Source organism: Oncorhynchus masou, chromosome 6 (assembly GCF_036934945.1).
Source record: "Oncorhynchus masou masou isolate Uvic2021 chromosome 6, UVic_Omas_1.1, whole genome shotgun sequence".
Classification (NCBI taxonomy): domain Eukaryota; kingdom Metazoa; phylum Chordata; class Actinopteri; order Salmoniformes; family Salmonidae; genus Oncorhynchus; species Oncorhynchus masou.
Genome location: NC_088217.1, coordinates 26,838,525 through 26,865,800, shown reverse-complemented (window position 1 = coordinate 26,865,800; position 27,276 = coordinate 26,838,525). Strand labels below are relative to the sequence as shown.

General features: G+C 45.3%; 1 protein-coding gene across 1 annotated transcript in view; it reads left to right on the top strand.

Moving 5' to 3' along the window:
* Nucleotides 1–5,646: 5,646 nt before the first annotated feature.
* Nucleotides 5,647–27,276, top strand: part of tacc1 (transforming, acidic coiled-coil containing protein 1) — a 33,665-nt gene continuing 12,035 nt past the window's right edge. The window contains exons 1-6 of the mRNA XM_064968134.1: nt 5,647–6,292; nt 7,073–7,176; nt 13,758–14,526; nt 16,167–16,862; nt 26,107–26,167; nt 26,889–27,117. Coding sequence (XP_064824206.1) covers nt 6,126–6,292; nt 7,073–7,176; nt 13,758–14,526; nt 16,167–16,862; nt 26,107–26,167; nt 26,889–27,117 — 2,026 coding nt within the window. The 5' untranslated portion in view covers nt 5,647–6,125. The remainder of the gene's footprint in view (nt 6,293–7,072; nt 7,177–13,757; nt 14,527–16,166; nt 16,863–26,106; nt 26,168–26,888; nt 27,118–27,276) is intronic.

Here is a 27,276-nt window from a genome sequence, read left to right as displayed (position 1 = left end):
AATACGGCAGACAGAGTGGGAGGGTCGTCACAGTGTGTGGTGTGCATGCATGTGTGCTTGTGTGTGTGGTGTGTGTGTGTGTGTGTGTGTGTGTGTGTGTGTGTGTGTGTGTGTGTGTGTGTGTGTGTGTGTGTGTGTGTGTGTGTGTGTGTGTGTGTGTGTGTGTGTGTGTGTGTGTGCGTGTGCGTGTGCGTGCGTGTGTGGTGTGTGTGTGTGTATGTGCATGCATGTGTGTGGTTCTGTGTGGTGTGTGTATGTGTATGTGCGTGTACGTGTGCTTGTGTGTGTGTGTGTGTGCATACATATGTGTGTGTCTGTGTCTGTCTGTGACTGTCTCAGTGTCTGACTGTGTGTGTTTAACTCACTGTTGTCTCAGTGCGGATCCATTTTACCCATACAGTTTTCTTTTTTGGGGGTGTATTTGTATTTTGTATTTATTAAGGATCCCCATTAGCTGCTGCCAAGGCAAGGGCACAACAGTAGATGGTTGCTGGGAACAGACACTATTCCCACTGAAAGCAGGCCCAGGATTTAATCCGGCATCCCTGTGTTATTATTTCAACTTCATAAAGGCTTTACGACAGCTTCATTATTGAGCCTGAACAGATATTGTTTGTTCAAAGTAGAACCGGATTTTGTAACTGATTTTTTCAGTGGCATGTGTTTATAGTTTTTCTCAGCTTCATAACTTTCAATGTGTGTTTGAAATATGAAGCCTGTCTATGTAGCTCTCCTTAGGTTACATAATGAAACATCAGTCATTCCCATATTGCATCCTCCTGAGCACAGTAGTATTGGAGCAGAACGTTGCTAAAGTTCAACTGCTAACCATACAGGACTGGGTGGTGTCCTGTTTTGAACGGCACCCTTGCACCCCACAGACGATTGCTTTACCCTTCTCCTTCATGTTCATGGCTGCCAGTGTTATACTACAACAAACAAGCGCAGCCTTAGCATTTCAATCAAGTGGTATGTTTTTGATGTTTCCTAATATAGCAGTAATGTGGCCATGTATGATGTGTATGCGGTTACACCACAATTCTTTTCACTTTGATACTAATTCATTAATGGAATTGTATGCTTATACGTAGTCTTAATAAGTATAGGCTATGCTTTATGGTTGGATGAACAGCTCAAGTTAGTTCTACACTTTAGACAGGCGTGGTTAGTTGGGATAGAAGTGCATGGGAAATGTTTGGTTGCAACGTTCATGCAACATTCCTATAGCAGACCGTTGACGAGGTGCATATGGCAGGGTCTACAGGAAATCACGAAAGAAAACCAGCCACGTCTCAGACACTGATGTCTCGTATTCAGACAAACTTAACAAGGACTGTGCCCCCCTCTCACCTTCTCCGTGGCCAACGTGAGAAAGATATCTAAATGTGCTAACCCTTGCAAGGCTGCCGGCCCAGACAGCATCCCTAGCATTGTCCTCAGAGCATGTGCAGACCAGCTGGCTGGTGTGTTTATGGACATATTAAATCGCTCCCTATTCCAGTCTGCTCTCCCCACATGCTTCAAGATGGCCACCATTGTTCCTGTACCCAAGAAGGGAATGCTAACTGAACTAAATGACTACCGCCCTGTAGCACTCACTCTGTCATCATGAAGTGCTTTGAGAGACTAGTCAAGGATCATATCACCTTACCTGTCACCCTAGACCCACTACAGTTTGCATACCGCCCCAACAGGTCCACAGACGATGCAATCGCCATCACACTGCACATTGCCCTATCCCATCTGGACAAGAGGAATACCTATGTAAGAATGCTGCTGGGTCTCAATCCCGCCCTGTGCAATTGGGTCCTGGACTTTCTAACGGGCCGCGCCCTGGTGTTGAAGGTAGGAAACAACATCTCCACTTCGCTGATCCTCAACACTAGGACCCAACAAGGGTGTGTGCTCAGCCCCCTCATGTACTCCCTGTTCACCCATGACTGCGTGGCCATGCACGCCTCCAACTCAATCATCAAATTTGCAGATGACACAACAGTAGTGGGCTTGATTACCAACAACGACGAGACAGCCTACAGGGAGGAGGTGAGGGCACTCGGAGTGTGTTGTCAGGAAAATAACCTCTCACTCAACGTCAACAAAACAAAGGAGATGATTATGGACTTCAGTAAACAGCAGAGGGATTTACCCCCCTATCTACATCGAAAGGACAGTAGTGGAGAAGGTGGAGAGTTTTAAGTTCCTCGGGGGAACTCATGACAGACAAACTGAAATGGTCTACCCACACAGACAGTGTGGTGAAGAAGGTGCAACAGCACCTCTTCAACCTCAGGAGGCTGAAGAAATTTGGCTTGTCACCTAAAACAGCAACTGCACCGCCCTCTACTGCAAGGCTCTCCAGAGGGTGGTACGGTCTGCACAACGCATCGGGTTCAAACTACCTGCCCTCCAAGACACCTACACCACCCGATGTCACAGGAAGGCCAAAAAGATCAGGACAACAACCGCCCAAGCCACTGCCTGTTCACCCCGCTACCATCCAGAAGGCGAGGTCAGTACAGGTGCATCAAAGCTGGGACCGAGAGACTGAAAAACAGCTTCTATCTCAAGGCCATCAGACTGCTAAGAGCAATCACTCACTCAGAGAGACTGTTGCCTACATAGAGACTCACTAGTCCCTTTAAACAATGCCACTTTAATAATGTTAACATATCTTACATTACTCATCTCATATGTATATATTGTACCTTATACCATCTATTGCACCTTGCCTATGCCGCTCGGCCATTGCTTATCCATATGTCCATTTTACATCCCTTTAGATTTGTGTGTATTAGGTAGTTGTTGGGGAATTGTTAGATTACTTGTTAGATATTACTGTACTGTCGGAACTAGAAGCACAAGCATTTCGCTACACTCGCATTAACATCTGCTAACCATGTGTATGTGACCAATACATTTTGATTTGATTTGATTTGACTGAATCTCATTATGTTGTGGAAGATAATGTGGATCTCTTCTGACAGACAGTCAGTGCTTATGTAACTGAACGCTGTACAAACCTGGCTCACTCAGCATGTGTCTCAATCTTCCCTGGATTACTTTGAACTTGTTGTGCTCTATGGGTTGAACTATTCTTACACCACCTCAACTATTCTTACACCACTTCACCTCAATTCCTCACTGCAGTAGTCCATGTGCAGGTGGCAGCAGGAGAGGAGACCCATGTGTGGTGAGCATTCAGATGTTTGTCTGACAGGCCTATTGCTCAAGCTTTGGGAACACTATCATTGTGTTGAAACTGTTGTTAGGACGAGTATTTCAGACAACAAACACTTTAAAGAGTCTACATATGCTTATAGTATTTTAACCCAACACAATGGAACCAATACCAATTAAATCAAATTTATTTATAAAGCCCTTCTTACATCAGCTGATATCTAAAAGTGCTGTACAGAAACCCAGCCTAAAACCCCAAACATTGCAGGTGTAGAAGCACGGTCGCTCCTGCTGTCTCTAGAGAGTTGAAAACAGCAGGTCTGTGACAGGTAGCACGTCTGGTGAGCAGGTCAGGGTTCCATAGCCGCAGGCAGGACAGTTGAATCTGGAGCAGCAAGGTGGACAGCAAGGAGTCATCTGGCCAGGTAGTCCTGAGGCATGGTCCTAGGGCTCAGGTCCTCAGAGAGAGTGAGAGCGAGAGAGAGAGCGAGAGAGAGCGAGAGAGAGAGACCTGCCATTCCGGATGTGTATAAGAGAGCACGAAGACTAGGTAATGTCGGCCTGAACATATACATTACAAAAGTATGTGGACACCCCTTCAAATTAGTGAATTCGGCTATTTCAGCCACACCGTTGCTGACAGGTGCATAAAATCGAGCACACCGCCATGCAATCTCCACAGACAAACATTGGCAGTAGAATGGTCTTACTGAAGGGCTCTGTGACTTTCAATGTGACCCCATCGTAAGATGCCACCTTTCCAACAAGTCATCAAATGAATGCCCTGCTAGAGCTGCCCCGGTCAACTGGAAGTGTTGTTATTGTGAAGTGGAAACGTCTAGGAGCAACAACGGCTCAGCCACGACGTGGTAGGCCACACAAGCTCACAGAGAGGAACCACCGAGTGCTAAAGTTAGCTTGTAAAAATTGTCTGTCCTCGGTTGCAACACTCACTACCGGGTTCTAAACGGCCTCTGGAAGCAACGTCTGCACAATAACTGTTCATCGGGAGCTTTATGAAATGGGATTCCATGGCCGAGCAGCCGCACACAAGCCTAAGATGCAATGCCAAGCAACGGCTGGAGTGGTGTAAGCTTTCCACCATTAGACTCTGGAGCAGTGAAACGCGTTGAGTGATGAATCACGCTTCACCATCTGGCAGTCCGACGAACAAATATGGATTTGGCGGATGCCAGGAGAACGCTACCTGCCACAATGCATAGTGCCAACTGTGAAGATTGGTGAAGGAGGAATAATGGTCTGGGGCTGTTTTTCATGGTTCCGTCTAGGCCCCTTAGTTCCAGAGAAGGGAAATCTTAACGCTACAGCATACAATGACATTCTAGGTGATTCATTGATTCCAAATTTGTGGCAACAGTTTGGGGAAGGCCCATTCCTGTTTCAGGATGACAATGCCCCCCTGCATAGATCAGCGTTGAAGAACTTGACTGGCCTGCATAGTGCCCTGACCTCAAACCCATCGAACACCTTTGGGATGAATTGGAATGCCGACTGCAAACCAGGCCTATTCGCCCAACATCAGTGCCCGACCTCACTAATGCTCTTGTGGCTGAATGGAAGCAAGTCTCCCCAGCAATGTTACAACATCTAGTGGAAAGCCTTCCCAGAAGAGTGGAGGCTGTTATAGCAAAGGGGGAACCATATTAATGCCCATTTTGGAATGAGATGTTTGACGAGCAGGTGTTCACATACTTTTGGTCATGTAGTGTATAATTGGAGGTGAACAAACAGCTAACTTCCCCAGGCTCTTCAGGTATTTCAAGCAGACATCAGTGTTATCAGTGTTAGCTAGGTCGTGTTTCAATCATCTAGAATGGCTTCCTCACCGTATCTCCTTTCCTTAGTGACAACTGATAGGCACGAGGGAAAAGATACGGTCAGATTTCTACATTAACCAATAAAGACCTTGTCATGTCAGCGTTCATGAAGGACAAGAACATTTTTAAGGAAATTAGGAAAGGAAAATAACATCCTAAGGAAATGAGGAAAGGAAGGGAATTAATGACTATTGGAACAGTGAGCCAGAGAGTGACAGTGGTCATTGGGTCCGTGAGTCAGGCATTGACTGGGGGCTATGAGCCAGAACAGGTTTCCCCGGTATGGTCCAGTCGTGCTTGGCTATCTGTCGTCGCCTGGTCGGGTCGTGGGTCGGGGGTGCTCGGTTCCAAGCCCCTCTGTGCTGTAAAACACGGAGCTCCAATGACTCCACCACTCTGCTACACCAGACTCACTCCTCCTCTCATCAGCCCTAGTTTGTTTTGCCTCTGCTTTTTGCATGAGTGTGGAATGGCTGCTTGCCTGGGAGCTACCACTCTGTCACCACAGGGGCAGCCAGACTCACTGATCCTGAGAACACAGCATTCTTTTGAAGCCGCAAGCTTCCTTTCTCTCCCTATGTTCTTTCACAATGAGCTGTCCCTGAAGTAAAGAGGGAGAGAGAGGGGGAGAGAGAGAGAGACAGACAGAAAGTGAGAGCTAGGCAGCGCTCTGGAAGCCTAGCCGGTCATTGCTATGATATTCTGACTGCCCCAGCGGCTGAGAGAGGGGGCGCGTGACACAAAGAAAGAGAGAGAAAGAGAGAGAGAGAGAGAGAGAGAGAGAGAGAGAGAGAGAGAGAGAAGGATAGAAGACTAGAAGCCTCTTTCCATTCTATGAAAAACAAGTTCCCAAATAGAGCATCAACAGCAAAGTGCGGAGTGGAGGGAGTGTCTCGTCTCTTCAGGGGGAGGTGCTCACTAACATGAAGAAGAAAACAGTCCAGAGGAGCTACTACTAGTGGAAGATCTTTAAGAGGAGCTACTACTAGTGGAAGATCTTTAAGAGGGGAGAAGAAGACCAATAGTGTCTATTCAGACACAATTCAAACCAATAGTGTCTATTGACTCTACTCAGACTAAAGGAGAAAGCCAAAAACTTTGTTGTTGAGGATGTCTTGGTTGTCGCCCATGTCCTGGGCCAAGTGGACGTGGACAGCAGTCCGGGGAGCAGAGGAGGGAGAGGAGGTGGAGGGCCAGGAGGTGAAGGAGGAAGATGGACTGCTGCCTTGTGGAGGGCAGCGAGAGGAGGAGGAAGAAGAGAGATCTCAAGGCTGCAGGCGAGTGTGTTTGTTGGCTACATTGGAGCCTTGAAGCCTTTTAACAGTGAGAGCCCCGCAAGGCAGCTGGAGGGAGAGGGACACCTGCTTTGCTTTTCCACCTGTGGGGTTTGTGAGTTGGTGTTGTTCTAAAGGGGGGATGAGCAGAGAGACAGAGAAAGTGAGACAAAAGAAAGAAAGAAAGAAAAATGCATTTGACTGTTAAACTGTTTTTTCCTACTGTAAGGTTCTCCCAAACAATGTTGTGTTATAGGCTTACTGGTTAATTCACGAGTGTGTGTGTGAGTGTGTGAGAATTTTAACAGACCTCAGGTATTTTATTATTGTCCCACACCACAGACAGATACAAACGAGTGATGCCATCTTAATTAAGCACACACTGTGTGTCCCTGTTCCTTGTGGGGGGGGGGCAAAACATTCCCCTGCTTATAGTGTTATCACGCAAGGCTGTGTGATAGAGATGGAGAGAGATCAGTATACAAATATATATTTTTATAGCAGTGTTTAATTACTATACCTATAGCACATCATTGAGTGATGGTGAGTCTTGTTTCCAATCACAGCTACTATTAGTTGTTTATCAGATGTAGTCAACTGGTCTTGCACATGGCAGCTATGCAAATGCATTCCATTTAAATAAGTACACATACTACAACATGTAGAGGACACATAGTATATTACGTACACAATAGGTTTGTATTTCCAGATATTCTAGTGATATGACCATACTCATCTCACACACTCTCCCTCTCTCTCTCTCTCTCTCTCTCTCTCTTCCAGTTCAGACTCAGAGGGCCACTTTGAAACCCCAGAGGCTCAGAGCCCTGTCCATGCTCCACTCCAAGTCCCAGAAGAGCTGGAGACCTTCACCACTGACAGAGCAGGTGAGATCATTGCTGCTTGCCTTCAACACAGATAGAAGTAGGCACAAGACATGCCAAACAAATGTACATGCCCGTATTCAATTCAATTTAAAAAAGTTGTCTAACCCTGAAGGGGCAATTATTTTTGGGCACATGAGTCAGCAACAACAGAGCATGGCAGCATACCACAACCATACCATAATGACATACCACACATAGCAACATCAGAGGAAGGGATGTTATAGGGATATTATGCCACAAAATAATCCCTCGCAACATCTACAGTACATGGTATGGCCTACCATGACACCCCAACATCCTTTTCATTTCACTCCCACAACCACGCAACCATTGACTGACCATCACCTGGAGAGAATGCTAGCTGGCTGGCTCCTTTTGGAGTTTTCATGGCAACAATAGAGCTTTGTCATTCTGTCTGTGCATTTCCTGCAGGGAACCGTTTGTTTGTGTGTGTGCACACATGCGCATGGTGCTTCAACTTTTAACAATCCCTCAGACATGGTTTTCAATAGGCTCTTTTCATGAACAAAAGATACAGTGTTTGGTGGAATCAAGTAGATTTAGTGCTTCAGACCATTTGATGACTGTCCATTAATAATGTTTTCTTAACTGAAACTGCAGATTGCGTTTGCTCTCAAAGGACTGCTACTACATTAGATTAAACTCTATTTTAACTCTGTTCCGTCTGACATGTGGCCAAACGGAGGAACGTGTACCATGCCAAGGTAATTGAAGACATGTGCTTTGTCTGCCTACCGTACTTTTCTAGGTATGTATCTGACTGTTAGAAATTCATGAAGGCCATTAACGTTACATAGCACTTAAAGGTTGGTTCACAGCAACAATTACGTATGAGGTGAGGGAGTAGTCATGGGTTGAATAAAGCACGTATCTTATCCATTCAGGTCAAACTGAGGGAGGCTACTCCACAAGAATAGCATATGTGGCCCAAATAAAATATTATTATTGTAACATTGGATAAGTAAAAGGTAGAGAATGGGACCACGGCCTGCATGGGAATTGGCTTTTGACTATGGAACTCAGGAGGTCACCCAGGAACAAAAGCAGTTGCTCCTCCTTGTTTTAATTGTCAGTGGGAGGGGTCAAAGATCATGAGAGTGACTTCCCATGTGATGGAACTAAAAATATCTCCATTATATTGATGGGCCTCATCAGATAGATTTGGATCAATGGGCCCTATTGTGTTGTCTTGCTAATGTTTCCAGATCTGTTTGTGTTGTCTTGCTAATGTTTCCAGATCTGTTTGTGCTGTCTTGCTAATGGTTTCCAGATCTGTTTGTGTTGTCTGGCTAATGTTTCCAGATCTGTTTGTGTTGTCTTGCTAATGGTCTCCAGATCTGTTTGTGTTGTCTTGCTAATGTTTCCAGATGTGTTTGTGCTGTCTTGCTAATGGTCTCCAGATCTGTTTGTGTTGTCTTGCTAATGTTTCCAGATCTGTTTGTGCTGTCTTGCTGATGGTCTCCAGATCTGTTTGTTGTTGTCTTGCTAATGTTTCCAGATCTGTTTGTGCTGTCTTGCTAATGGTCTCCAGATCTGTTTGTGTTGTCTTGCTAATGGTCTCCATATCTGTTTGTGTTGTCTTGCTAATGGTCTCCAGATCTGTTTGTGTTGTCTTGCTAATGTTTCCAGATTTGTTTGTGCTGTCTTGCTAATGGTCTCCAGATCTGTTTGTGCTGTCTTGCTAATGGTTTCCAGATCTGTTTGTGTTGTCTGGCTAATGTTTCCAGATCTGTTTGTGTTGTCTTGCTAATGGTCTCCAGATCTGTTTGTTGTTGTCTTGCTAATGTTTCCAGATCTGTTTGTGCTGTCTTGCTAATGGTCTCCAGATCTGTTTGTGTTGTCTTGCTAATGGTCTCCATATCTGTTTGTGTTGTCTTGCTAATGGTCTCCAGATCTGTTTGTGTTGTCTTGCTAATGTTTCCAGATTTGTTTGTGCTGTCTTCTAATGGTCTCCAGATTGTTTGTGCTGTCTTGCTAATAGTTTAGATGCTAATGTTTCCAGATCTGTTTGTGTTGTCTTGCTAATGGTCTCCAGATCTGTTTGTGTTGTCTTGCTAATGTTTCCAGATCTGTTTGTGCTGTCTTGCTAATGGTCTCCAGATCTGTTTGCGTTGTCTTGCTAATGTTTCCAGATCTGTTTGTGCTGTCTTGCTAATGGTCTCCAGATCTGTTTGTTGTTGTCTTGCTAATGTTTCCAGATCTGTTTGTGTTGTCTTGCTAATGGTCTCCAGATCTGTTTGTGTTGTCTTGCTAATGGTCTCCAGATCTGTTTGTGCTGTCTTGCTAATGGTCTCCAGATCTGTTTGTGTTGTCTTGCTAATGGTCTCCAGATCTGTTTGTGTTGTCTTGCTAATGGTCTCCAGATCTGTTTGTGTTGTCTTGCTAATGGTCTCCATATCTGTTTGTGTTGTCTTGCTAATGGTCTCCAGATCTGTTTGTGTTGTCTTGCTAATGTTTCCAGATTTGTTTGTGCTGTCTTGCTAATGGTCTCCAGATCTGTTTGTGTTGTCTTGCTAATGGTCTCCAGATCTGTTTGTGTTGTCTTGCTAATGTTTCCAGATCTGTTAGTGCTGTCTTGCTAATGGTCTCCAGATCTGTTTGTGTTGTCTTGCTAATGTTTCCAGATCTGTTTGTGTTGTCTTGCTAATGGTCTCCAGATCTGTTTGTGTTGTCTTGCTAATGGTCTCCAGATCTGTTTGTGTTGTCTTGCTAATGTTTCCAGATCTGTTAGTGCTGTCTTGCTAATGGTCTCCAGATCTGTTTGTGTTGTCTTGCTAATGGTCTCCAGATCTGTTTGTGTTGTCTTGCTAATGTTTCCAGATCTGTTTGTGCTGTCTTGCTAATGTTTCCAGATCTGTTTGTGTTGTCTTGCTAATGGTCTCCAGATCTGTTTGTGTTGTCTTGCTAATGGTCTCCAGATCTGTTTGTGCTGTCTTGCTAATGGTCTCCAGACCTGTTTGTGTTGTCTTGCTAATGTTTCCAGATCTGTTTGTGCTATATTGCCAAATAAGCACAAACAGATCTGGAACCCGGCTAGCATGAAGCTGCAGTACTTTTAAAAACCTTTAGTAGTGTACACAAAAATAACCAACTTTGTTGTCTGTCCTGTATGTGGACACCTGCTCACCTAACATCTAATTTCAAAATCATGCACATTAACATGGAGTTTGTCCCCCCCTTTGGTGCTATAACAGCCTCCACTCTTCAGGGTACAGTATTGTGTCGAGGCACAGATTTGGGGATGGGTACCAAAAAATGTCTGCAGCATTGAAGTTCCCCAAAAACACAGTGGCCTCCATCATTCTTAAATGGAAGAAGTTTAGAACCACTAAGACTCTTCCTAGAGCTTGCTGCCCGGCAAAGTGAGCAATCAGGGGAGAAGGGCCGATGGTCACTCTGACAGAGCTCCAGAGTTCCTCTGTGGAGATGGAAAAACCTTCCAGAAGGACAACCATCTCTGCAGCACTCCACCAATCAGGCATTTATGGTAGAGTGGCCAGACATAAGCCACTCCTCAGTAAAAGGCACATGACAGCCCGCTTGGAGTTAGCAAAAAATCACCTAAAGACTCTCAGACCATGAGAAACAAGATTCTCTGATCTGATGAAACCAAGATTGAACTCTTTGGCCTGAATGGTAAGTGTCCCATCTGGAGGAAACCTGGCACCATCCCTACGGTGAAGCATGGTGGTGGCAGCATCATGCTATGGGGATGTTTTTCAGCGGCAGGGACTGGGAGACTAGTCAGGATTGAGGGAAAGATGAATGGCGCAAAGTACAGAGAGATCCTTAATGAAAACCTGCTCCAGAGCGCTCAACACCTCAGACTGGGTGTGAAGATTCACCTTCCAACAGGACAATGTCCCTAAGTACACAGCCAAGACAACACAGGAGTCTCTGAATGTCCTTGAGTGCCCCAGCCAGAGCCCGGACTTGAACCTGATCAAACATCTGTGGAAAGACCTAAAAATAGCTGTGCAGTGACGCTGTAATCTCTGCCAAAGGTGCTTCAACAAAGTACTGAGTAAAGGGTCTGAATACTTACAAAGTACAGAGTGTGATATTTCAGTTTTTTATTTTTATTTGCAAAAACATTTAAAAACCTGTTTTTGCGGTTTAAGATACTTAGCTTATTCAAGCCTGTCTCAAAATACAACACTGCCCCTTTAAGACAGAAAAAAGCACTTTACCCTGACTCAGATGGCTAGAAATGACATTTTGTGCTCTTGTAGGAAGCAACCACTCCCCCATTGCTGACTAGAAATGAGCTATAACTGGGCTAATAACTCACTTACTAGCAAAGAATGTGAACAAATGTGCACAAGTGGCTACATGCAGCTTTTGCTTTGATCTCAGAACAAGTGCATCTACTCGAGACCACTCATGCGGTAAACACAGTCCAGTTCAAAGTGAATGACACAGATCCATATATGACAATGGTCTATTTGCATATAGGGATACTGCAGCTCTGATTGGTTTTGTCCTTCTGGTCTGTAGAGTACGTGCTGAGTCATGCTTTTTAATGTAATAGAATCCTACTCCAGTGCATTCTGCCTACAAGAAAATCTCTTGCATAGTTAGTTTTGCATACTAAGTCTTGCATAGTTTGTTTTGTTTCGGTATGTTGCAGTGAAAGTGGCTAATATTGGAAATTCACACAGTAGAGGGAAACTTTAATAGTTTTAAGTAAAGGGGAAAACTAGAAAGTTGAGTGAAGTTCAATCTCGTGCTTCTCTGTGCAGGCTGATATTTCTTCTGAGTGGCAGTCCCGGGGGAGGGAACATTGGTTGGCACTATGCATTTGGGTATGTAGCGTTTGTCCTTGGAAACACACACAGTTCTTGTACTGATGTTGCTTTCAGAGCCAGTCTGGAACTCGGTAGTGAGTGTTGCAACCGAGGACAGACAATTTTTACCTGCTGTGATATTTCAGTTTTTGCTTTGTCATTATGGGGTATTGTGGGTGGATTGATGAGGGGACAAAAACAATGTAATCTATTTTAGAATAAGGCTGTAACGTAACAAAATGTGGAAAAAGTAAAGGGGTCTGAATACTTTCCAAATGTACTGTAAAAACATAGCCTAACCTTTTGTATTATGATTTTTATTGTTTGTACTGGTAATCTCAATAAAAACATAAAACCTATAACCTTGAAGCCCTGGGTACAGTGATCTGAACTCTGATTCTAGAACAGTTAATCAGATAGTTTTTGATCAGTTAGTTGACATGATACACGTGCAAGCAGAATTATTATAGATCTGGGTAATAGGCTATCTTTGTAAGTAAGGCTGCAATGGACTATTCACTAGTGTTGTTATACCTCTCTTCCTCAGCCTCTCCCTTTGCTTTTCTCCCCCCCCCCACACGCACACCCACGCACACGCACACGTATGCACGCACACACACACACACACACGCACACACACACATGCACACACACACTGAAGCACATTCACATATACAGTGCCTTGCGAAAGTATTCGGCCCCCTTGAACTTTGCAACCTTTTGCCACATTTCAGGCTTCAAACATAAAGATATAAAACTGTATTTTTTTGTGAAGAATCAACAACATGTGGGACACAATCATGATTTTGCACGCCCAATTTTTCAGTTTTTGACTTGTTAACAAAAAAGTTTGAAATATCCAATAAATGCCCCTTTACTTTCGTCCACTTCATGATTGTGTCCCACTTGTTGTTGATTCTTGATAAAAAATACAGTTTTATATCTTTATGTTTGAAGCCTGAAATGTGGCAAAAGGTCGCAAAGTTCAAGGGGGCCGAATACTTTCGCAAGGCACTGTATGTAAACATACCGATGGCGGATTTGACTTTGCTTAGTCATAATTACAGTAGCTCTAAATATTTGGAATATGAGGATCAATGCTGCATTAAACGCTGTAGCATATTAATTCCTCCACTCCACTGTATATAAATAATCTAGGTCAGAGGCTGACCCCTGTCTCCAAGCAACATACTGTTGCATGAAAACTACTTTGAAGATGACAGCCATCATGAAACAGTTGTACATTCTGAAGGGAGTGTGGCAAAATCAACAGCTCTCTCAGTCTGACCTGTTATCAATTTATTATGCAAGTCAGTTAAGAAAAAATTCTTATTTACTATGAAGGCCTAGGAACAGTGGGTTAACTGCCTTGTTTAGGGGCAGAAAAATACATTTTCACCATGTCAGCTCGGGGATTCAATCTAGCAACCTTTTGGTTACTGGCCCAACACTCTAACCACTAGTCTACCTGTCATTATAGCTTTTATATTTCCTTATCACAGTTTTCCAGTCACATGAATGCATTGTTATGATATTAGGTATTTAAAGAATAGCGTAACCATGGAAATATATGCATGCAACTGTATTTTACTGTGGGATTGGTAGCCTTTCTCTTAACCTTTCTTAATATTCATACTGTAGCTAACAACCTGCCTTGAGAAGGCTATTTTGTTGAAATTACAGCACACTCCAAATAATATGTTTGATAATATTTTGCATTTGTGGCTATGTTTTTGAGTCGACTTGTCAAATCCCCTCTCCTGCTTTCACCAGATGCCCTGGAGGAGGAGGATGAACAGCTGATAGTGTCTGGCCCAGCCAGAGATCCAGCTCCTAGCCTCCTATTTAACCAGAACATGGGTCAGGCCAAGCCCCCCTTGGTTCCTGAGGAGGAGGCACCTGTGGATTCTAAGGAGGGGCCACAAACACTGCCCAACACCACAGACACTGCAGAGGTTCAACCCGCAATAGCAGGCCCATCAGCCCAGACCAATGGAGCAGCAAAGGCCACTGCTTCTCTAGACTTAGGTCTACCTGAGGAGGATAGACCACTGGCTACTTCACTAGACTTAGGCCTACATGAGGAGGATAGACCACTGGCTACTTCTCTAGATTTAGGCCAAACTGATGAGGATAGACCACTGGATACTTCTCTAGACTTAGGCCTACCTGAGGAGGAGAGGCCACTTGCTACTTCTCTAGACTTAGGCCTACCTGAGGAGGATAGACCACTGGCTACTTCTCTGGACTTAGACCTAACTACGGAGGCTAGCATACCTAAGACACATTGTAATGGACACCCCATAGAGACCATCCCTGAACCTCAGGCCAAACCCACTAAAACCACACCCCCTTCCCTGAAGATAAAGGGAGCTTTTTCCAGGGCTAGTGCACAGAGGGATGGGGACAGTGATATCACCCTAGTCCCTAAGGCTAGTTGCAACTTCAACCCGGACCAATTCGACGGCAGCTTCAATCAGTTCGCCAGCGGCGGCTCCAAGATTCAGAACTCCCCGCCAGCCGATGCCCTGCCCACAATGGAGTCGCTACCTGTACCTAGCTCCCTGCCCACACTGGGGTCGTTACCTGTACCTAGCTCCCTGCCCACACTGGGATCGCTACCTGTACCTAGCGCCCTGCCCACACTGGGGTCGCTACCTGTACCTAGCTCCCTACCCACACTGGGGTCGCTACCTGTACCTAGCTCCCTGCCCACACTGGGGTCGCTACCTGTACCTAGCTCCCTGCCCACACTGGGGTCGCTACCTGTACCTAGCTCCCTGCCCACACTGGGGTCGCTACCTGTACCTAGCGCCCTGCCCACACTGGGGTCGCTCCCTGTACCTAGCTCCCTGCCCACACTGGGGTCGTTACCTGTACCTAGCGCCCTGCCCACACTGGGGTCGCTACCTGTACCTAGCTCCCTGCCCACACTGGGGTCAATCACCTGTACCTAGCGCGGCTGCCCACACTGGGGTCGCTACCTGTACCTAGCTCCCTGCCCACACTGGGGTCGTCACCTGTACCTAGTGCCCTGCCCACACTGGGGTCGCTACCTGTACCTAGCTCCCTGCCCACACTGGGGTTGCTACCTGTACCTAGCTCCCTGCCCACACTGGGGTCGTTACCTGTACCTAGCTCCCTGCCCACACTGGGGTCATTACCTGTACCTAGCTCCCTGCCCACACTGGGGTCGTTACCTGTACCTAGCTCCCTGCCCACACTGGGGTCGCTACCTGTACCTAGCTCCCTGCCCACACTGGGGTCGCTACCTGTACTTAGCTCCCTGCCCACACTGGGGTCGCTACCTGTACCCAGCTCCCTGCCCACACTGGGGTCGCTACCTGTACCTAGCGCCCTGCCCACACTGGGGTCGCTACCTGTACCTAGCTCCCTGCCCACACTGGGGTCGCTACCTGTACCTAGCTCCCTGCCCACACTGGGGTCGCTACCTGTACCTAGCTCCCTGCCCACACTGGGGTCGCTACCTGTACCTAGCTCCCTGCCCACACTGGGGTCGTTACCTGTACCTAGCTCCCTGCCCACACTGGGGTCGTTACCTGTACCTAGCTCCCTGCCCACACTGGGGTCGCTACCTGTACCTAGCTCCCTGCCCACACTGGGGTCGCTACCTGTACCTAGTTCCCTGCCCACACTGGGGTCGCTACCTGTACCTAGCTCCCTGCCCACACTGGGGTCGCTACCTGTACCTAGCTCCCTGCCCACACTGGGGTCGCTACCTGTACCTAGCTCCCTGCCCACACTGGGGTCGTTACCTGTACCTAGCTCCCTGCCCACACTGGGGTCGCTACCTGTACCTAGCTCCCTGCCCACACTGGGGTCGTTACCTGTACCTAGCTCCCTGCCCACACTGGGGTCGCTACCTGTACCTAGCTCCCTGCCCACACTGGGGTCGTTACCTGTACCTAGCTCCCTGCCCACACTGGGGTCGCTACCTGTACCTAGCTCCCTGCCCACACTGGGGTCGCTACCTGTACCTAGCTCCCTGCCCACACTGGGGTCACTACCTGTACCTAGCTCCCTGCCCACACTGGGGTCGTTACCTGTACCTAGCTCCCTGCCCACACTGGGGTCGTTACCTGTACCTAGCTCCCTGCCCACACTGGGGTCGTTACCTGTACCTAGCTCCCTGCCCACACTGGGGTCGTTACCTGTACCTAGCTCCCTGCCCACACTGGGGTCGTTACCTGTATGCAGCTCTTCTCCACCGCTTTGTGGGACTAGTTCCTCACCTAAAATGGATGTTGAGGAGGTCAAAGATTCAGCGTCGGAGGCATCAGAGGAGCCCAAGCCTGTGGAGATAGAGTTTGGGTTAGACGAGGCAGGCAAGGTAAAAAAAACACTGCCCAGGAGGATGGGTAAAACGCCTGGCAGCAAGCTCGCCGTCAAGAAACCAAGGGCAAAAGCAACGACAACAGAACCTGCCCCGACGCCGGCACCCGAACCAGTAATAGCTCACCCGGTAGTAGAGCCGGTTTCAGAAGCGACTTCCGAACCACTTTCCATGCCAGGTCCCTCCTTAAGTTTGGACGACGTTCCTATTCCCAAGTCCACTTATAAATTTGACCCCAACGAGTGTGATGACCCTAATTTAATCCCCTTTTGGGGTGGTGGTGTCAAAATAAGTAGTTACCCGGTTTTGCCCAAAGGATCCTACAGCTTTGATCCTCACAACTTTGACAACTATGTGGACCCCTTTAAGCGATCTACAGCCCTTGGCTGCGAGAACTCAACCTCCCGGGATACCCCACTTCCTCCGCCAGCAGAGGAAGCAGTGAAACCAAAGCTGGAGCGGCCCCTGGATGAGGGGAAGAGAATGTGTCAGACTCCAAAGAAAAGCAAGGACAGGATCATCACGTAAGTCCACTACACTCACTAGTGTTCCAACACCAGTATAGCCTTTTTCATGTTAGTTCTGCTTTCAGAATGTGGATTGTCTTAACAAGAAGAAAGCATTCAATTGTCTTTCCGTGTCTTCTAAAAACACTTGGCAATGTGTATTTTATAAAACAATACTGTCAGAAAGTGAGTAAACATGTTAGATATTGCTCAATGGCCTATGTGATACCAATCTTGGCTTCATTGTTCTCACATTAGGCTGGTAAATATCTTTTTGCCATTTGCAAGGCCACTGGCATCATAATGTTTGTGTCAGAAGCCTGCTGCCAACCAACTCCTAGAAACCTATCTCATAATGCTGAGCAGTACATCACTACTCATTCCTCCTTCTCTCTCTCCCTCATCTTTCATTTTCCTGCTGTACTCCCTATTGACCTTCTCCCGCCAACCCTACCAACCAACCGCCACTGTCTGTCTATCGTGAACCTTTTCTCTGCTTCTCCTCCCACCTTGTGTTCATTCGCCTCAGGTCCACTGAACAAGTGAAGTTTCTCTGTTTTCTGTTGTAAGTAGTACTTCCTCTTTCCTCACTCATTCTCTCTCTCTCTCTCGCTTTCTGGGTTGGTCTGCCATCTTTGCTTTCAGTCCTATTGCATGTGTTGTTATGATGAGAGCTCAGTGAAGGAGCTTTTAGTGTCCTGCACTCCTGCATGTTGGCACGTGAACCTTCCCCCTTAAAAAACATGCCTTCATCAGCTAGTAGGCTATATCCTTAATGGTTGTGAGTCTTTGCAGAGTTAAATAACAGATTTCTATCTGCATAGGATTTTGCTGTCATGTCTTTACTATCATTAAATTAAGACTTTTAGTTAGCATTTCGTGATTAACTATTCAGGCAAATGTAATTAACTAGGAAGTCGGGGCACCAAGGAAAATATTCAGATTACAAAGTTATAAATTTCCTAATACAACTTTTCAGATATATTTTAATATCTGATCAATTAGTCTTCTTGAGTAATGAATTAATTATTTTACCTCACGTTAGTCTCATTCCTCATTCCTCATTGGGACGGCAGGGTAACATAGTGGTTAGAGCGTTGGACTTGTAACTGAAAGGTTGCAAGTTCATATCCCCGAGCTGACAAGGTACAAATCTGTCGTTCTGCCCCTGAACAGGCAGTTAACCCACTGTTCCTAGGCCGTCATTGAAAATAAGAATTTGTTCTTAACTGACTTGCCTAGTTAAATAAAGGTAAAAAATAAAAAATAAAATTCCAAACGTTGTAAATTGTTGGTTATCTGCACGAACCCAGTCTTCACTATGTGTCATCCATACATCAATTGTCTTAAATAATTTATTTATTAACTACCTAAACAATCACAGAAGTGCACACACAATATGGTTACAAGAAATGATAGGGGAATGTGCCCTCATGGGCTAAACCTGCATGATGGCTTGTTGTACAAAAGGGAAGTGGGGGTCGACTGAGAAGACAACACACAGTTGATAATTATAACAATTGAAATGCTAATCCTTTGCACATGAACTCTCACTCATTCGGGAACAATTGCAATCAATATATATACTGTATTTACGCTCAATGTGTCGCCGGGGTGTCTGTTGAAAAGTTTGTTTCTGTTGGAGTTCTCTCTCTCTCTCTCTCGTGGTTAGAAAGAAAAAGTTCAGTGACATTCATTCATGTCTTTATAGAATAGATGTTTTGGAGGTTCTCTAGGAAAATTCACTCTGTCTCTATACTGTGGCCATGAGGATATAATCTCCTGAAGGAATTTATGACCTCTCTCTGACCACAGCAGCCTGGGTGTAGGAGACAGGGAGAGGGGGATGCTGTACCCAAAGAGGGCAGCGTCATGACAGTACTGTGCAATTAGACCAATGGTAGAATAGTGTGTATCAACCATCTGCTAGCCTGCTAGCCGCGGCCCGCTAGCTGTCTAGAGCATTTCGGGGACTGTTAGCTTAAGAGGCCCATCAGACAAATTCTTTGGCCACTATAGCTATTTTGCCAATTGGCCTGGACCCTTTCACCACACTGAGCCCTGCTGATCCACGAAGACTGGTCTGCCTTCCTTACAGCACGAGGGGGCTACTACTGACTTCTTCCGTCACGACGTCCCTCTAAGGCCCTTCTGCTAGCTAGCCCCGGCCCGCTTGCTGCCTGAATCGACGTGTCTCCGGCCCGCCTGAGCCACTCACTGGACCCCTATGATCACTCGGCTACGCATGCCTCTCCCTAATGTCAATATGCCTTGTCCATTGCTGTTTTGGTTAGTAATTATTGCCTTATTTCACTGAAGAGCCTCTAGCCCTGCTCAATAAGCCTTAGATAACCCTTTAGTTCCACCTCCCACACATGCGGTAACCTCACCTGGTTTAAATGATGTTACTAGAGGCAATATCTCTCTCATCGTCACTCAATGCAAAGGTTTACCTCAACTGTATTAACATCCTACCATACCTTAGTCTGTACATTATTCCTTGAATATATTCTACCATGCCCAGAAACCTGATCCTTTTACTCTATGTTCCGAACGTACTAGACGACCAGTTCTTATAGCCTTTAGCCGTACCCTTATCCTACTCCTCATATGATCCTCTGATGATGTAGAGATTAATCCAGGCCCTGCAGTGCCTAGCTCCACTCCCACTCCCCAGATGCTCTCATTTGTTGACTTCTGTAACCGTAAAAGCCTTGGTTTCATCTACGTTAACACTAGAAGCCTCCTCCCTAAGTTTGTTTTATTCACTGCCTGAGCACACTCTGCCAACCTGGATGTCCTAGCCGTGTCTGAATCCTGGCTTAGGAAGACCATCAAAAACCCAGACATTTCCATCCCTAACTATAACATTTTCTGACAAGATAGAAGTGCCAAAAGGGGCGGAGTTGCAATCTATTGCAGAGATAGCCTGCAGAGTTCTGTCTTACTATCCAGGTCTGTGCCCAAACAATTTGAGCTTCTACTTTTAAAAATCCACCTTTCCAGAAACAAGTCTCTCACCGTTGCCACTTGCTATAGACCACCATCTGCCCCCAGCTGTGCCCTGGACACCATATGTGAATTTATTGCCCCCCATATATCTTCAGAGCTCGTGCTGTTAGGTGACCTAAACTGAGATGTGCTTATGTCACGAGAATTATGTTCTCAATGTTCATAACCCAATTCTATTAAACTACTCAGTCTGCAACCCAGGATTTGTAAGATACTGGTTGAATGAAACAGATAGAGGCCCAGCTACAATAGTCAAGATGTTTATTCACGAGAGTGCTGGTTTGTTGTACAAAACCATTCATTTTATACTAGCTCCTTACGCAAATACTTTTGCACACAAACAGTAGGTATCCTACGCACATACTGTACCAATACCCAGCCGACAAAGATTAGGGACGGTGAGAAGCACTCCCTGTCCCCCTCAAGATTAGGGAGTACTCACTGCCCTTTCCCAAATCTCTCAGTGGCCCCTAGCCAAGGTCGGCACCGAATTTTGCTCAGACAGTCTGTGTTTAAGATACTATAGGGACATATTGTACAGATATATTGTTTTACCCTAATTCGGACTAAAACTACACACATCATTTATTATAATTTTACTGACTAAGACTACACACATCATTAATAATTTGATGATTCTAAGGTATTTCATTGATGATTCTAATCAATTTCATACAATTATATAGTTTCAGGGTGGAATATTCTAATCATTCATTTTAACATATAAATTCCATTCACAGCTTAACACCCCGGCCATCCTACAATCTAAGCTTGATGCCCTCAATCTCACACAAATGATCAATGAACCTACCAGGTACAACCCCAAATCTGTAAACACGGGCACCCTCATAGATATCATCCTAACAAATCTGCCCTCCAAATACACCTCTTCTGTCTTCAACCAGGATCTCAGCGATCACTGCTGACCACCCCTCATCACTGTTAAAACGCTTCCTAAAACACTTCAGCGAGCAGGCCTTTCTAATCGACCTGGCCCGGGTATCTTGGAAGGATATTGACCTCATTCCGTCAGCAGAGAATGCCTGGTTATTTTTTAAAAGGGCTTTCCTCACCATCTTAAATAAGCACGCCCCATTCAAAAAAATGTAGAACCAGGAACAGATATAGCCCTTGGTTCACTCCAGACCTGACTGCACTTGACCAGTACAAAAACATCCTATGGCATACTGCATTAGCATCGAAAAGCCCCTGCGATATGCAAGTTTTCAGGGAAGTTAGGAACCAATATACACAGGCAGTTAGGAAAGCAAAGGCTAGCTTTTTCAAACAGAAATTTGCATCCTGTAGCACAAACTCCAAAAAGTTCTGGGACACTGTGAAGTCCATGGAGAATAAGAGCACCTCCTTCCAGCTGCCCACTGCACTGAGGCTAGGAAACACTGTCAACACCGATAAATCCACAATAATTGAGCATTTTTCTACAGCTGGCCATGCTTTCCACCTGGGTACCCCTACCCCGGTCAACAGCCCTGCGCCCCCCACAGCAGCTTGCCCAAGCGTCCCCCCATTTCTCCTTCACCTAAATCCATATAGCGGATGTTCAGAAGAGCTGCAAAATCTGGACCCCTACAAATCAGCCAGGCTAGACAATCTGGACCCTCTCTTTCTAAAATTATCCACCGAAATTGTTGCAACCCCTATTACTAGCCTGTTCAACCTCTCTTCCGTATCGTCTGAGATCCCCAAAGATTGGAAAGCTGCCGCGGTCATCCCCTCTTCAAAGGGGGAGACACTCTAGACCCAAACTGCTACTGCTATATATATCCTACCCTGCCTTTCTAAGGTCTTCGAAAGCCAAGTTAACAAACAGATCACCGACCATTTCGAATCCCACCGTACCTTCTCCGCTATGCAATCTGGGTTCCGAGCTGGTCATGGGTGCACCTCAGCCATGCTCAAGGTCCTAAACGATATCATAACCACCATCGATAAGAGACAATACTGTGCAGCTGTATTCATCGACCTTGCCAAGGCTTTCGACTCTGTCAATCACAGCATTCTTATCGGCAGACTCAACAGCCTTGGTTTCTCAAATGACTGCCTCGCCTGGTTTACCAACTACTTCTCAGACAGAGTTCAGTGTGTCAAATCGGAGGGCCTGTTGTCTGACAGTCTCTATGGGGATGCCACAGGGTTCAATCCTTGGGCCGACTCTCTTCTCTGTATACATCAATGATGTCGCTCTTGCTGCTGGTGATTCTCTGATCCACCTCTACACAGACAACACCATTCTGTATACTTCTGGCCCATCTTTGGACACTGTGCTAACTAACTTCCAGACAAGCTTCAATGCCATACAACTCTCCTTCCGTGGCCTCCATCTGCTCTTAAATTAAAGTAAAACTACATGCATGCTCTTCAACCGATCGCTGCCCACACCTGCCTGCCCGTCCAGCATCACTACTCTGGACGTTTCTGACTTAGAATATGTGGACAACTATATGTGGACAACTACAAATACCTAGGTCTCTGGTTAGACTGTAAACTCTCCTTCCAGACTCACATTAAGCATCTCCAATCCACAATTGAATCTAGAATTGGCTTCCTATTTCGCAACAAAGCCTCCTTCACTCATGCTGCCAACATACCCTCATAAAACTGACTATCCTACCGATCCTTGACTTCGGCGATGTCATTTACAAAATAGCCTCCAGCACTCTACTCAGCAAATTGGATGCAGTCTATCACAGTGCCATCCGTTTTGTCACCAAAGGCCAATATACTACCCAGCCCTGCGACCTGTATGCTCTTGTTGGCTGGCACTCCATATTCGTCGCCAAACCCACTGGCACCAGGTCATCTATAAGCCTTTGCTAGGTAAAGCCCCGCCTTATCTCAGCTCACTGGTCACCGTAGCAGCACAAACCCGTAGCACGCACTCCAGCAGGTATATTTCACTGGGCACTCCCAAAGCCAATTCCTCCTTCGGCCGCCTTTTCCTTCCAGTTTTCTGCTGCCAATGACTGGAACAAACTGCAAAAATCACTGAAGCTGGAGACTCATATCTCCCTCACTAGCTTTAAGCACCAGCTGTCAGAGCAGGTCACACATCACTGCACCTGTACATAGCTCATCTGTAAATAGCCCATCAAACAACCTCATCCCCATACTGTTATTTATTTTATTTATTTTGCTCCTTTGCACCCCAGTATCTCTATTTGCACACTCATCTTCTGCACATCTATCACGCCAGTGTTTAATTGTTATATTTGTAATTATTTCACCGCTATGGCCTATTTATTGCCTTACAACCTTTATCCTACCTCATTTGCACACCTTGTATATACAGTGCCTTGCGAAAGTATTCGGCCCCCTTGAACTTTGCGACCATTCGCCACATTTCAGGCTTCAAACATAAAGATATAAAACTGTATTTTTTTGTGAAGAATCAACAACAAGTGGGACACAATCATGAAGTGGAACGACATTTATTGGATATTTCAAACTTTTTTAACAAATCAAATACTGAAAAATTGGGCGTGCAAAATTATTCAGCCCCCTTAAGTTAATATTTTGTAGCGCCACCTTTTGCTGCGATTACAGCTGTAAGTCGCTTGGGGTATGTCTCTATCAGTTTTGCACATCAAGAGACTGACATTTTTTCCCATTCCTCCCTGCAAAACAGCTCGAGCTCAGTGAGGTTGGATGGAGAGCATTTTGAACAGCAGTTTTCAGTTCTTTCCACAGATTCTCGATTGGATTCAGGTCTGGACTTTGACTTGGCCATTCTAACACCTGGATATGTTTATTTTTGAACCATTCCATTGTAGATTTTGCTTTGTGTTTTGGATCATTGTCTTGATGGAAGACAAATCTCCGTGCCAGTCTCAGGTCTTTTGCAGACTCCATCAGGTTTTCTTCCAGAATGGTCCTGTATTTGGCTCCATCCATCTTCCCATCCATTTTAACCATCTTCCCTGTCCCTGCTGAAGAAAAGCAGGCCCAAACCATGATGCTGCCACCACCATGTTTGACAGTGGGTATGGTGAGTTCAGGGTGATGGGCTGTGTTGCTTTTACGCCAAACATAACGTTTTGCATTGTTGCCAAAAAGTTCAATTTTGGTTTCATCTGACCAGAGCACCTTCTTCCACATGTTTGGTGTGTCTCCCAGGTGGCTTGTGGCAAACTTTAAATGACACTTTTTATGGATATCTTTAAGAAATGGCTTTCTTCTTGCCACTCTTCCATAAAGGCCAGATTTGTGCAATATATGACTGATTGTTGTCCTATGGACAGAGTCTCCCACCTCAGCTGTAGATCTCTGCAGTTCATCCAGAGTGATCATGGGCCTCTTGGCTGCATCTCTGATCAGTCTTCTCCTTGTATGAGCTGAAAGTTTAGAGGGACGGCCAGGTCTTGGTAGATTTGCAGTGGTCTGATACTCCTTCCATTTCAATATTATCGCTTGCACAGTGCTCCTTGGGATGTTTAAAGCTTGGGAAATCTTTTTGTATCCAAATCCGGCTTTAAACTTCTTTACAACAGTATCTCGGACCTGCCTGGTGTGTTCCTTGTTCTTCATGATGCTCTCTGCGCTTTTAACTTGAAACTCCCCATCCCGGATCCGGGATCGTGACTAAAGCCTCAGGCTCATTAGCATAACGCAACGTTAACGATTTCTGAAAATCGCAAATAAAATGAAAATAATGCGCCTACTCTCAAGCTTAGCCTTTTCTTAACAACACTGTCATCTCAGATTTTCAAAATATGCTTTTGAACCATAGCAATTGACTTAAGAGTATGCTAAGCTAGCTTAGCATTTTGAGTAGCATTTCACGCAACATTTTCACAAAAACCAGATAACCAAATAAATAAAATCATTTACCTTTGAAGAGCTTCGGATGTTTTCAATGAGGAGACTCTCAGTTACATAGCAAATGTGCAGTTTTTCCTGAAAGCGTCTGTGTGTAGGAGAAATCGCTCCGTTTTGTACATCACATTTGGCTACCAAAACGAACCGAAAATTCAGTCACCTACAACGTCAAACTTTTTCCGAATTAACTCCATAATATCGACCGAAACATGGCAAACGTTGTTTGGAATCAATCCTCAAGGTGTTTTTTCACATATCTCTTCATTGATATATCGTTCGTGGAAGCCTGCATTCTTCTCTGAATTCTGTGGAAAAATACTTGCAGCTGACTTTTGCGCACCAATTTCGGCGCAGGACACCGGGCGGACACCTGGTAAATGTGGTCTCTTATGGTCAATCTTCCAATGATATGCCTACAAATACTTCACAATGCTGCAGACACCTTGGGGAAACGACAGAAAGGGCAGACTTACTCCTCTCGCATTCACAGCCATATAAAGAGACAATGGAAAACAGAGCCTCAAAAATCCTGCTCATTTCCTGGATGCCGTCTCATCTTGGTTTTGCCTGTAGCTCACGTTCTAGGGCACGCACAGAGAATATCTTTGCAGTTCTGGACACGTCAGAGTGTTTTCTTTCCAAAGCTACCAATTATATGCATAGTCGAGCATGTTTTTGTGACAAAATATTGCGCTTAAAACGGGCACGTCTTTTTATCCAAAAATGAAATAGCGCCCCCATAGCATCAAGAGGTTAACGGACCTCTGAGACTATCACAGTGCAGGTGCATTTATACGGAGACTTGATTACACACAGGTGGATTGTATTTATCATCATTAGTCATTTAGGTCAACATTGGATCATTCAGAGATCCTCACTGAACTTCTGGAGAGAGTTTGCTGCACTGAAAGTAAAGGGGCTGAATAATTTTGCACGCCCAATTTTTCAGTTTTTGATTTGTTAAAAAAGTTTGAAATATCCAATAAATGTCGTTCCACTTCATGATTGTGTCCCACTTGTTGTTGACTCTTCACAAAAAAATACAGTTTTATATCTTTATGTTTGAAGCCTGAAATGTGGCAAAAGGTCGCAAAGTTCAAGGGGGCCGAATACTTTCGCAAGGCACTGTAGATTTCTTTTATTGTATTTTTGACTGTATGTTTATTTATTCCATGTGTAACTCTGTGTTGTTGTTTATGTCACACTGCTTTGCTTTATCTTGGCCAGGTCGCATTTGTAAATGAGAACTTGTTCTCAACTAGCCTACCTGGTTAAATAAAGGTGAAATAAAAATTAAAAATTAAAATGTACAGTTTATTAGATACATGTCCCGAACAATTACATGTTCAGTGTCCTAATAACCAATCCTACTGTATATTCTGTATAAACAAATCCTCTTCCGGTGTTCCTCTAGGAATTTGTGTAAGGTCAAGAACTATGAAAACCAGTCCCTGGTCCTGAATGTCTGCAATCAGGTGTGTGTGTGCGTTTGCGTAAGTGCTTGTGCAATATCAGTTGAATATAACCTTGCTACAGTGGCACTGCAATGTCTATTACTCAATAGGTTACCTCACCTACACACACACACACACACACACACACACACACACACACACACACACACACACACACACACACACACACACACACACACACACACACACACACACACACACACACACACACACACACACACACACAGCTTCTTTCTTTCATGCTGACAAGTGCATCCCTTTCTCACACTCTCATCATTGTGTCCATAGCACTGCGGTACAGCCCTGGCGTGATGACAGATGCATGACTCATCACTCAGCACGTGTTTATCAGTCTGTAGATGCCATGTGCCATCATGTTTTATCGCATCCCATAACACTCCAATTGACTATTAAACTACCTGAAGTGAACCACCTAATCTACTACTTTGAGAAACAAAACAAAAATATTGTAGAAATCAAGTGCTATTTGCATGTTAAAATGCATATGGAATCCACCTTGCAATATTATGGCATTGTTTACGTTTTTTGTTGGTGGACTCTCTATGCAGATTTTACAGTGTGGCTCAGTAGTTCCCTGCCCGTGGTTCCCATCCCAGCTTACCGGATGGAATACATTCAATTCAATATAGTAAATACACCACGGGTGTTCTATCTGACTGTAGGCTGACGGTATGCTGACACTCCATTCTCTTGTTTACAGGAAGAGGATGTGGTTGTGTCACAGGTCCAAGAAATGCCCCGCCGCGTTCGCCATGCCACCGATGAGGAAAAGCTGGCTTGTAGTGAAATCATGGGCCAGAAAAGCAAGGAGGAGGCCGGGGTGGAGGTGGAGGAGGAAGAAGACTCAGTGTGTGCCAAAGGCCCAGCTAAAGGCCCAACCAAAGGCCTGGCCATCACAGACAATGTCAAAAGCCAGGCAATGCTGGATGGTATGTTTGGTTTGGCTCTCAGGGCGTTCTTTAGATTTATTCAATGACCAAGACGTAGTCAAAGGGACTCTGTTTAAAAGTCTAAAGGGGCTAGGAAACAAAAAACAAAACTTAATGCCAGCAGTTTTAGACAATCCATTAGATTAGCTCCATTAGATT